The 19,815-nt window shown below is 28.4% G+C and overlaps 1 protein-coding gene across 1 annotated transcript; it reads left to right on the top strand.

The window, feature by feature from the left end:
- Nucleotides 1-14,574: 14,574 nt before the first annotated feature.
- LOC123265807 (probable ATP-dependent RNA helicase DDX5) lies at nucleotides 14,575-15,597 on the top strand. Its single transcript, XM_044729725.1, has 3 exons — nucleotides 14,575-15,002; nucleotides 15,078-15,250; nucleotides 15,322-15,597. The coding sequence occupies exons 2-3, from the start codon at nucleotides 15,103-15,105 to the stop codon at nucleotides 15,573-15,575; spliced, it is 402 nt and encodes a 133-aa protein (XP_044585660.1). The 5' UTR covers nucleotides 14,575-15,002; nucleotides 15,078-15,102; the 3' UTR covers nucleotides 15,576-15,597.
- Nucleotides 15,598-19,815: the final 4,218 nt, after the last annotated feature.

Here is a 19,815-nt window from a genome sequence, read left to right as displayed (position 1 = left end):
TTTTTTTCTTAAAACGTAAATGAAAAATATTTTGTATGTTATTTGCTAATATGTTAGATATATTCATTAATATTATAAATTATAAATTTTTGTTATTAAGAGCGGACTTAAATTTGCAAGGTACCAGCTTAAATCAGCTGTTTACCTCTTCCTGATTCTTACTAAATTTTAAACCAATTTTCACTAATATTTAGCGATTAATTGTAAATTAGACATCTTGTTAAAGAAGTTTTATATTTGATAAATTTTGATCAATCGATAATATTAGTGAAAATACATTCCCCAAATTTTATCAATATTATGGAAAATAATCGTTTGTCACTGATTTAGAAAATGACTTTCAAATTACGTCAGTATTATGTACAATTGTGACAAATTATTGATGTTAAATAATGACTCACAGATGGTATCGGTATTACGTAAGACCGTGACTTGTCACTGATGTAAACACATGATATTAATCTTACGTCAAGATTACGTACAACCGTGACTTGTCACTGATGTAAACGCATGATATTAAACTTACGTCAAGATTACGTACAGCCGTGACTTGTCACTGATGTAAACGCATGATGTTAAACTTACGTCGTTATGACATACAATGATGGCATTAATATTACGTAATATTGTAGTTTATATATTATGTCAGTTGTACGGAATATCTAAGTCATTTCCGTTACATCATAGAGAAGTAATAAACTTACATCAGTATGATGTCAAAAATATATCATATATTTTTACATCATAATTGGATCACAAGACAGGTCAATTTTACGTCATATTTACGTAAAATATTGTGACATTCCTATGACTTATAAATGACGTCATATTGAAGTCATGTGTTCACTGGGTTACGGCACTTGTTCGAACAAATTTATTATGACGATTATAATTTTTTTTATAAAATCTTATAATAACACTTTAATAAATAATTAAATTCTGATTTCAATATTTAATCAAATAAATAATTCAAATAATCTCTCAAATATTGAAACAGATTTCAAAAATTACTTGGTAATTTTTTACAAAGCAAGTTAAAAGTAAAAATTTTATTGTAATTAAAAAAATAAACACTGTACTGTCTACTGTTTTAAAACACTCATAATGTCAAGCAATAATTGAAAAGTTGTCAATCAGCAAACAATGCAATACCAGAATTTAGAAATAAAAAACAAAACTTTTTTCATGTAACGCAATAGATATTAATAGTTAAGCTGGAAATCCACATAAAATCTTTTAAAACCTCATGGTTATCGATCGTTTAATGAGAAAATTCTAACATACAATTACTGACTTTTCAATAGTACCTACTATATTCTACCTGTTAAACTGAAAATACTAATACAATCATATTATGCACGGCACCTGTTCAAATTAATATATCACTACATTAACAAACTTTATTTTAAAATTGCAATACTATTAAGTAATGTTATTATTACGTTAATCATAAGCAAATAAAACAAAAACTCTGATAAATATTTACGCACATTGAAACAGTTATTCGGTAATTTTTACAACATATAAATGTATATGTATATATTTTTATATAGCCATATATATATTGGAGAAAAATTAAAACTTATTTTCATTGTTCAAAATAATTACTGCAGAGTCTCATGTCGTAAAATACTTACAAAATTAAACAATAATGAAGAAGTTTTTAAATATCAAAAAATAATTATTCTTCCAAAACTTAATAAAAATATTCAGTACTTACGTGTATGTTGGTGTCAATGGATTACTTGAAATTATATTAAATATTAAATTTTAATTATTTAAATAATTTTTTAATTTGTCAATTTAACAACGCAGTTAATTCACTATGAACGGCTAAGAAACAACTGAAACGACAGCCAACGTGACTACCGGCTTCTACACACTTTGGCGGGCTTTAGTTATGTACAGCCGAATCTCGTTAAGAGTTCGATCTCTTGGCCAATGAAGACTATAGAGACGTGTGGAGGGAGTATGAGAAACTTCTATCTACGGACTTGTAATGAGCGATCTTATAACGCGACTCGACTGTCTACGATAGAACTCTTATACTTTCAAACACTTCAGGTTCGACTTCCCCTACTTTTCAGTGGAAGTTTTTTCTCCATCTCGTACCCCTTTATTTTACTAGGTGAGTGAGAAAGACAACTCTTACTCTTCTTTATTATTAATAAATAATAGTTTAAAAAAACTAAAAACACGCTTTTTATAGAAAACCAAACTAAAAAATAGAAAATAAATTTAAATTAAGAATAGTGTTAAAAATTTCAATAAATATAAATTAATAATAGTGTAAATAAAAAAAATGTATTTTATTTTAAAAAAAGCGTGAGGTGCATGGTGTCAATAGTTATAAATATTTTATTGACAGATATGAGTAGAGTGATTATCATTTTGATAATATCTTAAAAAGCACCCCACGCTTTTTTTAAAATAAAATACATTTTTTTTATTTACACTATTATTAATTTATATTTATTGAAATTTTTAATTTTATTCTTAATTTAAATTTATTTTCTATTTTTTAGTTTGGTTTTCTATAAAAAGCGTGTTTTTAGTTTTTTTAAACTATTATTTGTTGATTATCAAAAATATTCAGGCGCGCAAATTACCCACGGAGAGTTACATACTGACATACTGACATACTGACATACAAGTGAAGCTAATAAAAAATAATTATTTATAAATATTATAAATACGGGGAATCAGAGTTCGATTTCGGAGAGCGAGCCTGAGAAACGGCTACCAGAACCAAGGAAGGCCGCAGGCGCGCAGATTACCCACGGAGAGTTACTGACATACTGACAAACTGACATACAAGTGAAGCTAATATAAAGCGTATAAAAATACTCAAGATTGTGGTGTTTATTTTGTTTGTAAGAAATAAACATTTTATTAAAGTTGTATAATTTTAAAAAACTACTACAATTACATAAATTCATACTTAATAAAAAATGAGAAATTAAATATTATTTTCTCTTAAGAAATCCAAATGTTGTCAGTCATTCTTCTTATTTCAAATTATAAAATTAAACACGTAATTTCTTTTAGCTTATAGGTACTTTGAAGTAACGATTATTTTTTATTTTTTAAAGCAATTTCAGAGTGTATCTAATTATTTTTTGTGTCTAAAATATCTATCAAAAAAATAATTAATATCATAAAGATTGTTAATAATTTTTTTTTTAATGAGATTGATTTGATTGTACGGTTAAAACAGTAAATTCGTATACGATTCTTTTAATCATAAAAATTAGTAACTGCAAATGAGACATTTTGGATTTTACAGGTGAAACTGAAATTAAATTTGTTTAAACTTAAAAAACTGAAATAAATAATTGAATTGTATTTTATAATGAATATCTGACTCAATCGGTACTCAAAAAAAAATTTCTGATAAAAATTGTTTCTCATTGTTTCTCATTATGGGAAGATTTATATAGGTGTATAACATATAGAAAATCAAAGAAATATTGTCGTGATATCCTATGGGAATTCATCTTTACCATGAAGGAATTCCTCATACCGGCTTATATGAATATCAAAATAATATGCTCTTGGTAATTCATACAAAAAAAACTGCAATTGCTTATTAGGGTGTCCGTTATTTCCCAAGTTGATTTTTTTTTCGCTATCGCACCCTTGATTTTTACACAGTAAAAAATTTTTCGTCAAATTTAACACAAAAATTTATGTTACTCACTAGCTTAACACAAACTTAGTGTTAATTCAACACAATCCGTGTGTAGCGATAAAACAACTCGGATCCATGATGATATTAACACAGCTCTGTGTTGAAAGTAACACAGTTCTGTGTAAAAAATAACACATAACTATGTTAAAATTCTCGAAAGCCCGTTCATGGAATTTGACATACTAAAATGTTATCAGTAACATATAAAAAATATTAATTTTAACATTTTCGATTGTGTTACTTCCCTGTTTAAAGATATTCACTGAAAAAAATAAAAAAAATTCGCTCTATGCAAATTATATATTTATAAATATATACTCAGAAATTGAAATCAATTGGAATTATTGAAAAAAATTCAAATCTCATGACAGTGAATTTTTTTCAATGAATATTTTTAAACAGGCTTTAATCAGCTGATACATATATACAGAATAATTCCTTTTTTGTTCTTTATTAAAGTAATTATAAGAAGGTATAATATAATATAATGACATAATATGAGAAAATAATTTTACATTACATATTCAATTTAATTTTATTATAAGAAATATTCTGTTATAACAACTAATTGATCTTCATCATTTTCATAACATTCCCAACTTTTAGTATAGGGTAAACCATCTACTTTCAAAATAATATTAGCAGAATTTGAAGCAGGTGTTACAATGATGTATCCTAATGAGGAAGATGATATTTTTAATGTCGTCCATGTTTCACAAATGACAAATATTTCTGATTGATAAAAAAAAAAATTTCAATGTTTTACTAAATACCGGAAGTTGATTTGAAAAAGACGTACAGATAAATTTATTCAATATTAATTCTGTTCCTCTGAATTTAACGGATTTGCCAAATATAATTTCTAATTCTTCTGTTACAGAGAAATAATCTTGAATAATTTGTAAGGAAGTGATTCTAGATTTTGTTTCTTAGTGCTTAAAAGAATAGGATTACAAGTAAATAATTCAGGATCATTACTCCAAAATGATAACATGATTTTTTGATGCCGTTCGGAAAGAGTAAATGCTACGTCAATAAAATTTTTTATTTTTTCGGATAAACTCTTTAAGAAACCGTTTTTACTTTCGTACCTCATCGTCCATTGGATTTTTGGAGGCCCCATTTTCTTAATTATTTCAGCATAGTGGAGTGCTATATGGTCTTTTGGAATTAAATTTCCTAAATATGTAGATATTAAAATTTTGTGGTGTTCTTTTATATTGTCCTCCAAAGTTTTTAACATGGCTTTAGTAATTCTAGTAGCTAATGTAATTTTCACTATACTAATAAGCAATAATATCAATTTTAATTTATCATTTTCTTTTTTCGGTATTTTCAAAATTATGTCTTTAATAATTAATGGTAAAAAAATTACTAGACAAAGAGTTTGTGCTGCATGTTGCCCAATATTATTCGACGTTTTACTCAAATTTATGCCACTTGGAATATTTGGTCGGTTATGCAAGCCATAATTAAAAGCTTGTACTCTATTATTTAAATCTTCTAAGGTTATTAGCTTATTTTCGATCAAAAAATCAAAAAATAACTTAAGGTCTCGTTGACAAATACCCTCCAACAGATCGTGCATTACATCAATTGTATAATTTTCACATATTTTAAAATGCTGAAGATTACTTAAAGGTGTAAATTTTTTAATGCCAAAAAAATTTAAAGTATCACTATTAGCACAATTCAGTCTCTTAGCCAGATATTGAAAACTTTCGGACGTACGTAGCAAATTATGATCAATTTCACAAGCTTTCTGGGCTTCCGTTTTTGTTATAGTACAAATTCTGCAATAATATGTTGAAGAAAATGATTCTTGCATGCCTAGCAACATAGCAGCACCTAAATTATCACAAGATAATGATACTAAAGCACCTTTAACAATAGAATTTAAAGATTTAATGAAAATGCCACTGGATTCTAAGATTTTTATATCTTCTAGTATAACGTCTAATACTGGAGCAATACCAAATTCTTTAATATCGTAATTATAACATAAAGCTAACAGGTGTATATTATTCAAATTCGAATTTAGATGGGCTGGTAAATTCATGATTGTGAAATAAAAAGCACCTATTTTATGGATACCAGCTTTAGTCCCGAGCGGATTACAAACCTCAAACTCGTCAAAGTATATTTGAAGCTGAATGACATATTTATTTTCGGTAAAAAAGGGTTATTTTTATAAACTTTTCCATCAATAAAATGAGTATACTCACTATCATTTGGCAAACGAGGATTAATAAAGTAAAATTTAACTGTTTCAAAATTTAATAACATGGTAAGAGTTTCTAACAAAGGGATATAAGTAAAAGTACTAGTTACAGAAACTTGTTTATAAAACTGTTCTTTTTTGTCATATTTTTTATCAATGCGAATTCCATGAGCTTTTTTTATTGGCTGGACAATAATTTCTTTAAAGTTTTTATTTCTTGTGTATTTTGTAAGTTTACTGGCAAAAGGGAGCTGAAACTGATTAACGAGATGAATTTTTTCATCGACATTTGAACAATTGATAAGACTATCAAGAAGAGGATATATTAAATCAGCATTCATTTGAAGTATTTTGTCAATTGTTGTTTCCGGTAAACCAAGTGTATATAAATTTTGCACATATTTATCAACGTTAATCCGTATTTCATTACTGTCATTTTTCAGAAAGATATTTGAATTATTTTTACTAACATCGTGTGATAAATTATCATCAATACTAGTCTTGAGGCATATTTCAACATGTTTTTTAAAATTACTGTAAGTCGCAAAATTTTGTGAACAGTTAGCGCAGCAAGTTAAAGATAGTTTTGGACTTTGATTTAAGTTATGATCATTTTGTAAATGCTTGCACAAATTATCAATGCTACTGTTTTGTTTTGAACAAATATAACACTTTAAAATCATTTTATTATTCATTAAAAATTTTCAATACGGAAGAGATTACAATTAACGCACGTAACTTAAATTTTAAAAGTTTAATAAAAGTTATTCAACTATTTTTTTGTCGATGTATCAAAAACATACCGTGGCAATAATTTCGATTAAGTTAGATAAGATAATTCTTACAAGTGATAATACTTTCAATTTTACTGATTAATAATATCACAATTCAAAACTATTATGGATCAGTCATTACTTATAATAAAAATACTCTTAACATTAAAATAATTTTGACGATGAGATCAATTAAGAGATTAAACTATGCAGTTAAACATTTAAAATATAAATAAATAAAAGTTTAACAGATACAACTTATTGCTATCTCTAATATCACAAAGATATTACAATAAGACTTATCATTTACGTCAATTAGACTTTTTAAATAAATTAAATATAATCTGTAACACAACGACGTCGAAATATTTAATTTGGTTGTTCTTCAACTATTTCATGTTGCTTAGAAGCTTCTAATTTAGTATAAATATCTACCATTTGGTTAGTACATTTATTATGAATACTGTAGAAATAGTTTTGTAGGAATATCCAAAAATTTTTTAAGTCAGAGTCAAACTCAACGTTGAACACGTAATGAGCTCTAAACAAGTAGTCAACAGCTTCAATTGTGTTTTTTGCCCTTAATGATATGCAGTGAATGTCAATTTTAATATGAAATTGACTTAAAGAAGTTTTATTAACCCCAACAGCTATAAGTTTAGGTTGTCGGAAGTCCGCTTCGTCATCGGATTGAATAGGAGTTCCAATCTGTAACAATGGATTATTTATTTTCAAGTTATGTGACATTATATATTATACTTTCATTCATTTTAAAATTTTTCTTCAAATACAAACAGGCTTAAAAATCATCAGTTTTTGAATAATATTTTTGATTTTTCCACGGATGGCATTTTTTTTGCCTTTTGCAGTTGGAGGAACCAATTGTGTCAAGCCTACAATCGAGTTAGTAGGGCGATCCCAATCTGTAAAATATATGATAATAGTTACCTTTCATGTGAATTAAAATATTACAGAATTATTTTTTTAGAGTGACATAAACATATAATACCTACCAAGAATTACTTTATTCTGATTTTCCGCTTCAAAAACATTTAAAATTGCATTGATGTATTTCGGATAATTTTCTAAAAAATTGTTAGAATCAATTTCCGGGAAAAGTGATTTGAATTCTACTTCAACCTAGCAACATTAAATAATGAATTATAAAGATCATTTTCTTTTTGGTTGTAATTTATTTAATAAACTTACCAATTTAGGAACATCAAGAAAACGAGGAAATATTTGGAAAAAATTTTCATACAAGTATAAAGAACGTCTAATTTCAAATGTTAGTTTAGTTTTTTGAATTATTTCGTCTTTATCTTTTGTTGTAGCTTTTTGTATATACTCAATAGCAGCTTTAAGACTTATTGTCTCATCAACTTGCTCAGTTACTGCAATGGGAATAGTTATACGAGGCTTTGACACTTCTTCGGTTTTTTTTTGTCTTTCAAAGCTGCTGGAGTCCTAGAGTAATTAGATAAGGCAGTTGCTATGTAGCCTGTTCCAGTTTGAGGATCAAAAAAATGTTCCTGTGGAAGAGTATGTGAAAATAATTAAAAATTTAAATTGATTAAAAATTATTAGTATCAATTATTAGAAATTTATACGCACCTATCCCAACTGTGTTTGAGTATTCCTAACACTGGGAAATAATTCAATTATTGAAGCTGCACAATCAGCTTTAATAGATGCAGAGAGCGATTTATTGCTTTGCTTCCTATATTCTACTAGATAGTGTGCGATTATATTTATAATTTTTCTTCTATCTTGTGTTTTCAAAAAATTATGCTTTGTATAATCATTCAATAAATCTTGTCCAAATGGCTCATTTAAAATAAGCTGTTGAAGTTTCTGGAAGGGTAAATGACATAAATGGTTTTATTATTATTGGTTATTATTAAACTTTTTTATGTGAATAGTCTTAATAAACTTCATATCTCCGCGTAAATTTTTACTTAATATAAAAAATAATTTTAGGATACCTGTGATGTAAAAGTTAAAGGTAAAGAAGTATTAAGCTTAGATTTTTTGGTAGGTGGTGGTTTTAACAGATTCTCGTCACTATTTTCTTCAGATGCTTTTGTTTGTAACACAACATCTAAGTTTGTATTTATTTCACCAGTTTCATTTAATATCAGTGTTAGTGATTGCTTGGAATCAATAGAATCAGAATGAGTATATCCTTCACCCAGATTACTCGGTACTAAAAAAATAATTCAACTCATTATTATGAAAATTTTATAAATTTTTGTAATGTAAAAAATATCATTTTATGAATTTATATTTAAAAATAACTTACAAATTTTACTAAGTGTAATAACTTTTTCCAATGGCTTAATTTTGATAAGGACTCCTCTGGGACTTGTTAACACATAATCAGCTAAAATTAAATCTAATTTTACGTTGTTTTCATCTGTGAAGTAAAAGTCAATATGCTTCAGTACTGGATATGTATCTCGAGCTATAAAATAACAGTAAATAAATTATTAATTATTTAAAAAAATGGAAAAATACTAAATATTTTTATGAATGAAATATTTTTAATTTAAAATGAACCTTTCTTAACAAAATCGGAGTAATCAATCGGGGTATCGAATTTAACCCATGTTTTTTCATCGTTAAATTCAAAAATACACAATATGCATTGGCTCAAAGTATCAGATAACATACCTGAATATTCTTCCATATCTCTAAAAATTAAATTGTTTAATCAACAATTAATTTTAACTTTTTTTAAATATTGATTGTAAATAATTATTTTTAATCAGAACAGTTTAATAATTATTAAAAACGAAAATCTGTCAACAACTTAGAGGTTATGTTCACTCAACCATTATATACAATTATATTTTATTCATTACACATTAATGACAATATACTTACTTTTTCGTTAACAAAAAAAACCGTGGTTATTTAATTGTGGATTGACTTGTCGACACTAATAAAAATTTCTTGATTGGCATGTGAGATGAGATAGGACACAACGTTTTCCCGCGTAGAAGTACAAACAACATCAACGGCTCTGTGATCTGAATTTGCGCTAACCACGCCATAGCGGCGTCATATTTAACACACGAATTGTGTAAATTTAACACATTTTGTGTGTTGATGTGAAAGTAACATTTAAAAAGTGTTAATCGAGTATCAAATAACATCTTAGAGTGTTAAAAAATGGATTAAACGAAAAACACAAACGATTGTGTTGAATCAACACACTAAAGTGTTAAATATTCTACACAAAAATTTTTACATTTTACACAATGACGAAAATTTTTTTACTGTGTATTTTACTTGCGAAAATAATAGTCACCCGTTCAAAACTAAACGGGCGTGAAATTTCTTGGATAGTAGGTTCAATAATTAAGAAAAAATTTTTTTTTATTGTGTATTGTTATATAATTAATCGTTTTTAATACTAATCCCCCCAGCCAACTGATCTTTGCAATTATTTTCCTTGCGAAAATAATAGTCATCCGTTCAAAACTAAGCGGGAGTGAAATTTCTTAAAAAGTAGGTTAAATTATTAAGAAAATTTTTTTTTTATTGTATATTGTTATATAATTAATCGTTTTTAATACTAATCCCCCCAGCCAACTGATTATTGCAATTATTTACCTTTCGAAAATAACAGTCACCCGTTGAATATTAAACGGGCATGCAATTTTCGGTGTGTCAAGTGAAATAATTAAGAAAATTTTTTTTTTATTGTTCGTTATTATATAATCAATGATTTTTAATACTAATCTCCCAAGCCAACTGATCTTTGCAATTATTTTCCTTGCGAAAATAATAGTCACCCGTTCAAAACTAAACGGGTGTGAAATTTCTTGGAAATTGGATAAATAATTAAGATAATTTTTTTTTTTTATTGTTTATTATTATATAATTAACGATTTTCAATACTAATCCCCCAAGCCAACTGATTATTGCAATTATTTACCTTACGAAAATAACAGCCACCCGTTCAAAACTAAACGGGCGTGAAGTTTCTTGGAAAGTAGGTTAAATAATTAAGAAAATTTTTTTTTTTATTGTGTATTGTTATATAATTAATGATTTTTAGTACTAATCCCCCGAGCCAACTGATTATTGAAACTATTTAGGGGAAGGGGGGGGCAAAATGGGCCCCCTAAAATTTTCAATATCCAAAAAAAATTGGGGGCAAAATGGGCCCCCAACATTTCCAGCACTCAAAGTGTTTGGGAGGTAAAATGGGCTGTTTAGACTTTAAAAACCAACATATATTTTTCAGTTAAACGGGCTCTAAAATTTTTGTATTAAAGAAATCATAAAAAAATTATATATAGGACAAACTAGGTCACGAGTTAATTAACAGCATTATTTACAATATTTATTGTTAAAAAACTATGTATTTTACCGAAATTTAAAATTTTAATTATTACAAGTTATCAAAAATATAAAAGTAAGTTTTTAAGTTGTCACTATCCAATAAAAGTTAACGAAATATAGTTATTTTAATCTATTTACACCTATCACACGTGTATTTACTGACTGTTTCATTTTCTACACCAGCACATGAATCGTGAGCCCAATTTTTGCATTTACCACATTGGATCCATGGCTCCACAGATTCAGAATACATTTGTTGACAAAAAATACAAGGTACATCGTCTTCTGATTGCTTAGATTTATTTTTACCTTTTCCTTTCCCTTTAATCGTCGTTTTACTTTGTCTTGGTTTTTTTGTTGGCTCATTTTTTGACTCTTCTTTTCGCTCAGCTAATTTATTTCTATAAGACGAACTAGTCAAAATAGCAGTACTATTATGCTTTGTTTTTCCCTGCTTCGATTTACGTCGGACATTACTTTGGGTTAAAGGAAGAACACTGTTGGGAGAAATTGTAAAGCTATCCATTCTTCGCCTCTTAGCTCCTTTATCTTCGCTGATATCTATAGAATCATCACTATCACCAAAAGCTTCTTTTAAAAATTGTTGCTTGTATTCATCGGCCGTAGTTTTTGAAGAGTGAGCAATGACTTCTTCATTTTCACACTCGAATTTCTGAGTTGTCTCAGCTACAAAATTTAACTTTACCGCTGTGTCGGCCATAAATGTTATTGAGCTCATTCGACGGCTTAACGATTGTAACTCTGGTTCTTCGGGTTTTTCAGTTTGAATGTCAATTATATCAGTGTCATCCTCAGTAGTTATATTAGTTTCATCCTCAGTCGTTACATCCTTATTAGTCTCATTCTCACCATTGTTAATATTAATACCAGGATCAGTTTCACTTTCTGTGTCACTACTGATCATCGTATAATTTTCATCATCTGTCGAAGGATCATCAGTACTTTTCGGTGGACTTTTGGGTGTCATCGCTTCAGCTGCTACAAAATCCTTATCTGCATAAACAGTCCTGTCGAAAGGACATATGCCAGCTTTTTTGAAACCGTTTCTTATAGTTTCTGGCTTCGCTGCGGATTTAAAAGCTGTGTTGTAGATTTTAGGAATATCGTTTGCTGTAATAACTCGACCTGGATTATTTCGAAACCATCTTTTAACTTCGTCCGAGTAAGAAATTGATGCAGGACGCATGACACTTACGTCGATGGGTTGTAGTCGATGAGTACAGTGTGGTGGTAAACATAAAATAATTACATGATGCTTCTTTGCATAATCAATCACTTTTAAATTTTGAGTATGAGTTGTGTGGCCGTCTAAGATCAACAATACAGGCTTATCTTTCGTTGGTTTAACTCTTCCTACAAACCATACAAACCAATTAAAAAAAATATCACTATTTACCCAACCACTTGGATGACACTGAGCCCAACAATCATCAGTAACGATTCGAGATAAATCAGATGGTAATCGTTTTCGAGGAAGTACGAAGATTATAGGCAAAAAAGTCCCTGAAGCAGACACACATATTTCTGCTGTAACTAACTGCCCTCGCTCTGCAGATGTCAAAATACCAACTTGTTTTTTACCCTTGGGTGCAATGACTTTGGATTGATGTTTTGGAACCGTCGTCACTCCAGTTTCATCGACATTGAAAATTCGATCAGGTGTAAATTGATATTTGTCGATAAGCGATTGCAACAAATCATAAAAATTATCAACAACAATTTTATTGAAACCTGCAGCACGATATTTAGAAGTTGGTTCTGGCTTACGAATTGACAAATCTTCTTTATGACGATTCAGAAAATCTTTACACCAGTCCCGTCCAGCCGTTTGATTTTTAAAAGGATGTTCGATACCATTTTTCTCGGCTAACTGGTATGCAAGCAAACATAATTCCTTCGTAGTCAAACCCGACAACCGACTCTCTTGTTTTTTCAAATATTCTACCAGCTCCTTTTCTTGGGTCGGACTAAAAACTGTTTCGATGCTTCCTAAACCTATAATTAAATAATAAAATTTAGAATAATTGGCAAAAAATAGAAATTGCATAAAGAATCTGTAAATTCAAAATTTAGAGTCATTAATAGGATTACGTTTTTCAATGCTTGTTTCTAAATCAGAATTAACTTTAAAAGTTTTAATTCGGCGTTGTAATGTTGATCGAGGAACATTGTATGATTTAGCCGCAGTTTTTAACCCCATCGTTCCGTTTACAACTTCTTGGATAGCTTTGGCCATCGATATTTCACTCCATGACTGACGTCCACTTTTTTTTTTGTACTTGCGCACCATTTCCAATAATTAATTACTGATATTGCCTAAATTTTTTAATTAGTAAAATGACGTTTTATTTACGAGCTCGATTATCCAATTTTTACTAAATGAAGTAAACATAAACAAACCATATGATCACGCGGGATGGTGTCTTTTACCCAGATCCCGATTACGCAGATGGCGCTATTACCCAGATTCGTTTTACCCAGATCCCTTTTACTCAGATCCCGATTACACACATATTCGATGACACAGAATATATATTGCGCAGATCCCCATTACGCAGATCCCGATTACCCAGATCAAAATTTTATAAACGGGTAGTACATTTGATGTTTGTTAAAATTATCGGTTTCAATAAATGAAACAATAAATATAAATATAAAGTAGTATATTTTAAATAAATATTATATAAAAGTAAATAAATAAATAATATATAAATAATAATTATTGTGGTAAATAATGTTGTGTTTCATAAATTATTACCGTGTTTAGTTTGTGGTTAAATTTTCGAAATGTAAATATACATAAGTACTTGTAAACTGATCAGCTGATCATGATTAAGCTGCAGCTGATTATTTTAGTGTGCGTACAAATTTTGGTAAGTAAAATTTTGAATAGGCTGAATTTTTATGATGTAAAATATGCATTAGATAAGGTGAAAACCTAGTTATTTACACTGGCCTTAGTTATTGAGACTTGCAATTTTATTTTCCAAAAACAAAAAAGCCAACTCCAATAAATAAATAAATACATATAATTTGTGAATTAAAAATTTTAAAATAATTGGTTTTTTGAAAACATTTTATTTTCTAATTGTTTCAGGAAACCTCGATGGGATCTAGGGCATCTGGAGCTATTCAAGAAGAATTTTTACGTTCCCAGTGACACAGTTTCAAATCGCAACCCACGTTTTATCAAGCAATATAGAAGCGAAAAGGAGATAAATCTTCGTGGAATATTATACCTAATCCATTTTTTTTCATTTTTGAAGAGGCCGGATTTCCGAATTACGTTATAAAATAAGTTAAGTATAATAAAAAGTTAAGAAATAATTTACTTAAGTAAATAATAATGATACACGATGATGAATAATTAGTAATAATAATTATAAAATTGGTTGATTAATAAACAGCAATTAAATTTATAATTTGTTCATTTAAATCTTTAATTTATTTGAATTATTAAATACATATATTAAATATTAATATTTATCTCTAATTTGTTTATTTAAATCCAACAGGTTGCAGATGACGTAAGTCACACATCTTGTATATGGAATACTTGTTTGTATGGCAGAGCACCGAAAAGTTCACAAGCCAGAGATCTTGACAGCGGAGTGGAGATTGCCATCGCTACTCCAGGAAGATTGCTAGATTTTCTTGACTCTGTCTGGACGAACTTGAAGAGGTGTACATATTTAGAGTTGGATGAGGCTGATCGTATATAGGACATGGGTTTTGAACGTCAAATACAAAAAATAATTGAACAAATTAGACCTGACAGGCAGACACTCATGTGGTCTGTGACTTGAGTAAAGGAGGTTAACAATTTAGCTGAAGATTTTCTTAAAGACTACGCTCAGATTAATGTTAGATCGTTTCAGTTGTCAGCTAATCAAAATAATTTAAAAATTATTGACGTTTGCCAGGACTATAAAAAAGAAGCAAAGTATGATATATTTGTAATAAAGTTATCTACTTAATACTTGTAATTGTAATTGTGATTGTGATTGTTTGTTTGTAGACTGAATACGCAATTGAAAAAAAAAATGTGTGAAAGCAAAAATAAAACGATTGTATTCATTGTAACAAAACGTAGAGTAGACAAAATAACGAGAACAATGAAACGTGAAGAATGGTCAACTGTATGCATTCATGGTGATAAAACTCAACAAGAACGTGATTGGGTTTTACAAGGTATTATTTAATATTGTTTATTGTCATTATTTTTTTTTACAATTTGCTAACTGTATTTATAAAAATTTTAGACGTTGAAGGCGTGAAGTTAGTGATAAACTTCAACTACCCATCTTGTTCAGAAGATTATGTTCATCGTATCTGTCGTAGAGGCCGTCGTCAAAAAACCGAAACGGCTTATACATTTTTTACACCCAATAACTCGAATAAATATAATGACCTAATTCAAGTATTAAAGGAGGCTAATCAGGTTATTAATCCAAAACTATTACAGCTTATAGATAGTCGCGCTGGAATGTTTAGACAACAAAAAGGTAATATCTAAATATAATTATTCAGGGGAGAGGTGCTGCAATTGTGACAAAAATTTGCTTCTCACTATTACTTTTTTGTTTCAATCATTTTAATTCTAAAACTATCAAAAGTTACGCTGTAGTATATTCTATAATACTGATTTAATTAAATTATTAAAAATTTATTTTAACTACTATAAAATGTTATCATGTATTATTAGCAAAAAAATGATTCGGTATAAAAAAATTTTTTACAAGTAATTTAAATAACTACAAATACTTAAGCATTGGAACTAAATTTAAAAGCTAAAATTTCCGCCCACCTCTTAAATTACTGTTTTTAATAAGTTACTAAAAAAAAATTATAATTTTCAATTTCATTGATTGTTACAATTGAAGCACCTCTTAACTAAATGAATAAACTTGCATAATTAAATCAAATTAAATAATGAATATAATTGACAATAGTCTGAATTAATGCAGGTGGTAAAATCGCTGGCGTGGTGGTGGTCCTTGCACAGGGAAGGACCGAAGTTACTCCAGGAGTCGCAGCCGTAGTTTCAGTAAAGATCGGAGCAACGGACGAGGACAAAGAAGTTACAGTCGCAGTTACTCGAGGAGCCATAGTCCAGTGAATAATCGTTCAGGCAAGTCGTCGGCAAGACTCTGTCAATAAAACCTCCTCTGCTTCATACCGCACCACCGCCTCCTCTTCCAACTACCTTACCTCCACCTATTATCTTACCACCTCTGCCTTCTGAGCCGGAAGAACGATCGTCGTGAAGCACGATTCTTCACCATCATTGGCGAAATTCGATGGTACACCATCTACTTCACACGAGAGCAGCGGGCCTGTCGGGGCCAACCATAGCCTCAAGCTATCATCATCGTCACGGTGAGGACGGATCCTCACCTAACGTAAATGTTATAATTTCGATGCCTTCGATATCCGGTCCAGGCGGCGGCAGCTTAGGGGTTACCTACCTCTATATTTATTTTTTTTTTATCGTCAGTCTGGATTTGACGGATCATACTGTGATTACCGGTATCACTTTTTAAATCACACATAACCTTTGTGAAAATATTTAAAAACAGCACTTTTGTAAACAACATCCTTATATTTGTCAATAAAACACTGAATATGAATACTCGGCAGATTTTTAATTTTTTGATTATTTTATTACCTATTACTTAACTTTTTTCAGTAAAGATACAAAAAATAAATATTAAATTACATAATGATGCAAGTAAGTGCACCATTTTGTAATAAACAAATTTTTGAAATTGAAAGGCTTCATAAGCCAAAACGTGGATCAAAAGTTAAATGATGCAGGGATCCATGACGTGCTGATTTTATTTAAAAAAAAAAAAGATAAATCAAGAAATCAATTAGCGGTAAATGGCGAAAGGACGATGACGACCGAAGATATAAAAACAATGTTTTTTTTAATTGAGGAATGGCCATTCTTTGTAATTTTCATAAAAGAAACGTGTTCGATTTCCTAGCAGATGGTAGTACGCATTGAACTCTGCATAAAATGTGAAGTGTTCATTTTCCTCAGCCCTCTTTGTCGCACTTTTGTGAAACTGAAAAAAAAAAAAGAAATATTTTGAATAATTAATAAAATCATTATATAAATTTTAACAAGCACTAATGATCATTAATTACTTTAAATTTGTGGTACAAATCACAGAAGTGGTGAAAGCACTCGTTGGGTGATTTGCTCCTTCGAAGGCCTGTCCACTCTGCTAATTCACTGAAATTAATGAAAAATATTATACTTTTTTGTTTAATCCTAAATTAATATTCCAATCAATTATAAATGCGGATATAATTATGAAAGTTAATTTATACTCACGTCCAACTTTCTTCGTCAAATAAATTAATGTACTCAAAGTTAATAGATTGAAACATGTGCTCGCAGGTACTTAATCGTGCAGCAATTAATATATTTTCTTGATTTCGTGTCCCTATAATTAACAGAATAAAATTAACATTAGATAGTGAAAAAGAATATACATTATATAAAACTATTGAATGAAATTAAAAAAAAAAAAATAAAAAGTTTAAGAAATTATTTAAATATTTATTATACTTACACATTTTTTCAAAGAAATAATTAATTTTATTAGTTTAGCAAAGAAGAGCAAGAATTATACTATCAGATGACGTTGTGATCTAATATAATTTATGTTAATGACTTTATTTATAAAATTAATGCTTTTTTGTTTTCATCATTTTTTATTTTTATTTGTTTTTTCAATTATTTTATTTATTAAGAAGGTGGGTAAGGTGGTAAGCTGTGATTGCCTAATTTTGAATTTGAATTTCCAAGTTAAAATGACGTTGTTTGACAAAAATATTGGATAAATAACTATAAAATTTGGCAAAAGGAACTCAGATAACTATCTTTTAGGTATTGATTCTATCATTTTTAGAGTAAAACATTTGGAAAAAAATAAATAAATAGTTTATTTTCCCGCGTGAAACTGCCTTGCCTTAGAAATCATCATAAAATGAAGTAAATAAAATTGTCTGTAGAGGAATTCCTAATTAGCTTACAACTAATACAATTTTTGGTATTGAAATATTTTTTCTTTTATTTTTTATGTTTATTTGAATTATTCAAAGTAGAGAATTATTCCATTGCGTGTAAAATTTAGCTATGTTATGATTTTATAATGATTTTTAAGGTAAGGCAGTTTCACGCGGAAAAATCAACTATTTAATAAATTTTTTCCAAATGTTTTACTTTAAAAATAATACAAGCAATACCTAAAAATAGTTATTTGAGTACTTTTGCCAAATTTTATAATTATTTACCCTATATTTTTGTCAAAAAGTGACATTTTAACTTGGAAATTCGAATTAAAAATGAGCTAATCACAGTTTGTCACACATCTTCTTAAATATATATTAAAGTTTTACAAATAAAATGTACTTGATTCAGCAAAAAATTTAATTATTTATGTAAAAGAAAAATTTTTATCTATAATTTATAAATAATTTATATGATTAAAAATGTATTACTACTTATAATTATTAAAATTATTTATATTTACTTGTTATTATAATAAATACTTAAAAAAAAAAATAAAAACAAAAAAAAACATTAAAAGAAAACAAAAAAAACCTATAATTTTATGTCAATTTTTGTTCAATAACAAATAAAAAAATTACTGAATAATTGTCAAAGATTGATTAGAAATATTTAATTATTTTCTATTAAAAAGTATGAAAATTATTCCGGGAAAGAGAAATGATTCGGTATTATTTTACCATAATGGATTCAAATACTTGCAAGATTATCAGTGCAAAAAAGTAGCAAGATGCTCTTATGGAAAAAGTGGCTGCAAGGCGACACTTCATTTTGTATCGGAAATCGAGTTCATCGCTAATTTTTCAGAATTAAATGAAAATGTTGATTTTTTCATCAAAAATAATCATAGCGATTTTCCGGAAGAAGATGCGGATGTTTGGAGAGCTATGAAGAAAGTCATGATTGAAGAAGCGGAAACAACAAACGAAAAATTAGTTGATATCTTCGATGATGTTTGTTCAAGGTAATTAACTTATTCATAAAATTATTCAGCCGATTTTTTATAGAAACTAAAACATAACCCGTGTAAAAAGTAAAGTTATATACGTATCTGTATAATCATCCCTTATTATTTCTCAATTATTTATTGTTTAATTTTATATTATTAATTTATCAGATTTCCCGAAGTTGCAGAAAATCATATTTATGATTCTGTAAGAAGTACTTTAAGTAGGAAGAGAAGTTTGAGCAGACCTAACATTCCCGATACCATGGCCGAGTTAGGGGCTGATTTAATTGATTCCATTTTTATGAAAGCAGCAGTGAAGTCGATCAATGGAAAAACGGCGCTTATATTTTCTACCAATGACCTTTTAATCGGTCTTAGCGAAAGCGACAAATTGTTCATGGATGGAACATTTTCCGTAAGCTATTTAATTAATTTATAACCACATTTTAACTATTAAACAAAATTATAAAGAAAAACTATAAAGAAAATTAAATTAAGAAAAGTTTATAAACATGTATTAGATTTTGCCATTATAACTTTTTATTTAATAAAAAAATGTTTTAGAGAACAGCACGGAAACCAAAAATGGAGCAAATTTACTCCATCCATTTTAAAACTAATAATACGGTAATAGTTCTAGCAATTTTTTTTAACAATTAATTATAAGAGACTAAAATTTTTTTATTATGGATTAACTAAAAGTTTTTACATGTACTTGTTATG

This window comes from Cotesia glomerata, linkage group LG5, assembly GCF_020080835.1.
Source record: "Cotesia glomerata isolate CgM1 linkage group LG5, MPM_Cglom_v2.3, whole genome shotgun sequence".
NCBI classification, from domain to species: domain Eukaryota; kingdom Metazoa; phylum Arthropoda; class Insecta; order Hymenoptera; family Braconidae; genus Cotesia; species Cotesia glomerata.
Note: the sequence above shows the minus strand (reverse complement) of the source record. Positions and strands in the feature narration are given on the sequence as shown.

Excerpts from the sequence above, each read along its gene's own strand:
- LOC123265807 (XM_044729725.1), top strand. The coding sequence starts at position 15,103 with ATGTGTGAAAGCAAAAATAAAACGATTGTATTCATTGTAACAAAACGT. Across the intron at positions 15,251-15,321 it reads ACGTGATTGGGTTTTACAAG|ACGTTGAAGGCGTGAAGTTA; the intron begins GTATTATTTAAT and ends TAAAAATTTTAG.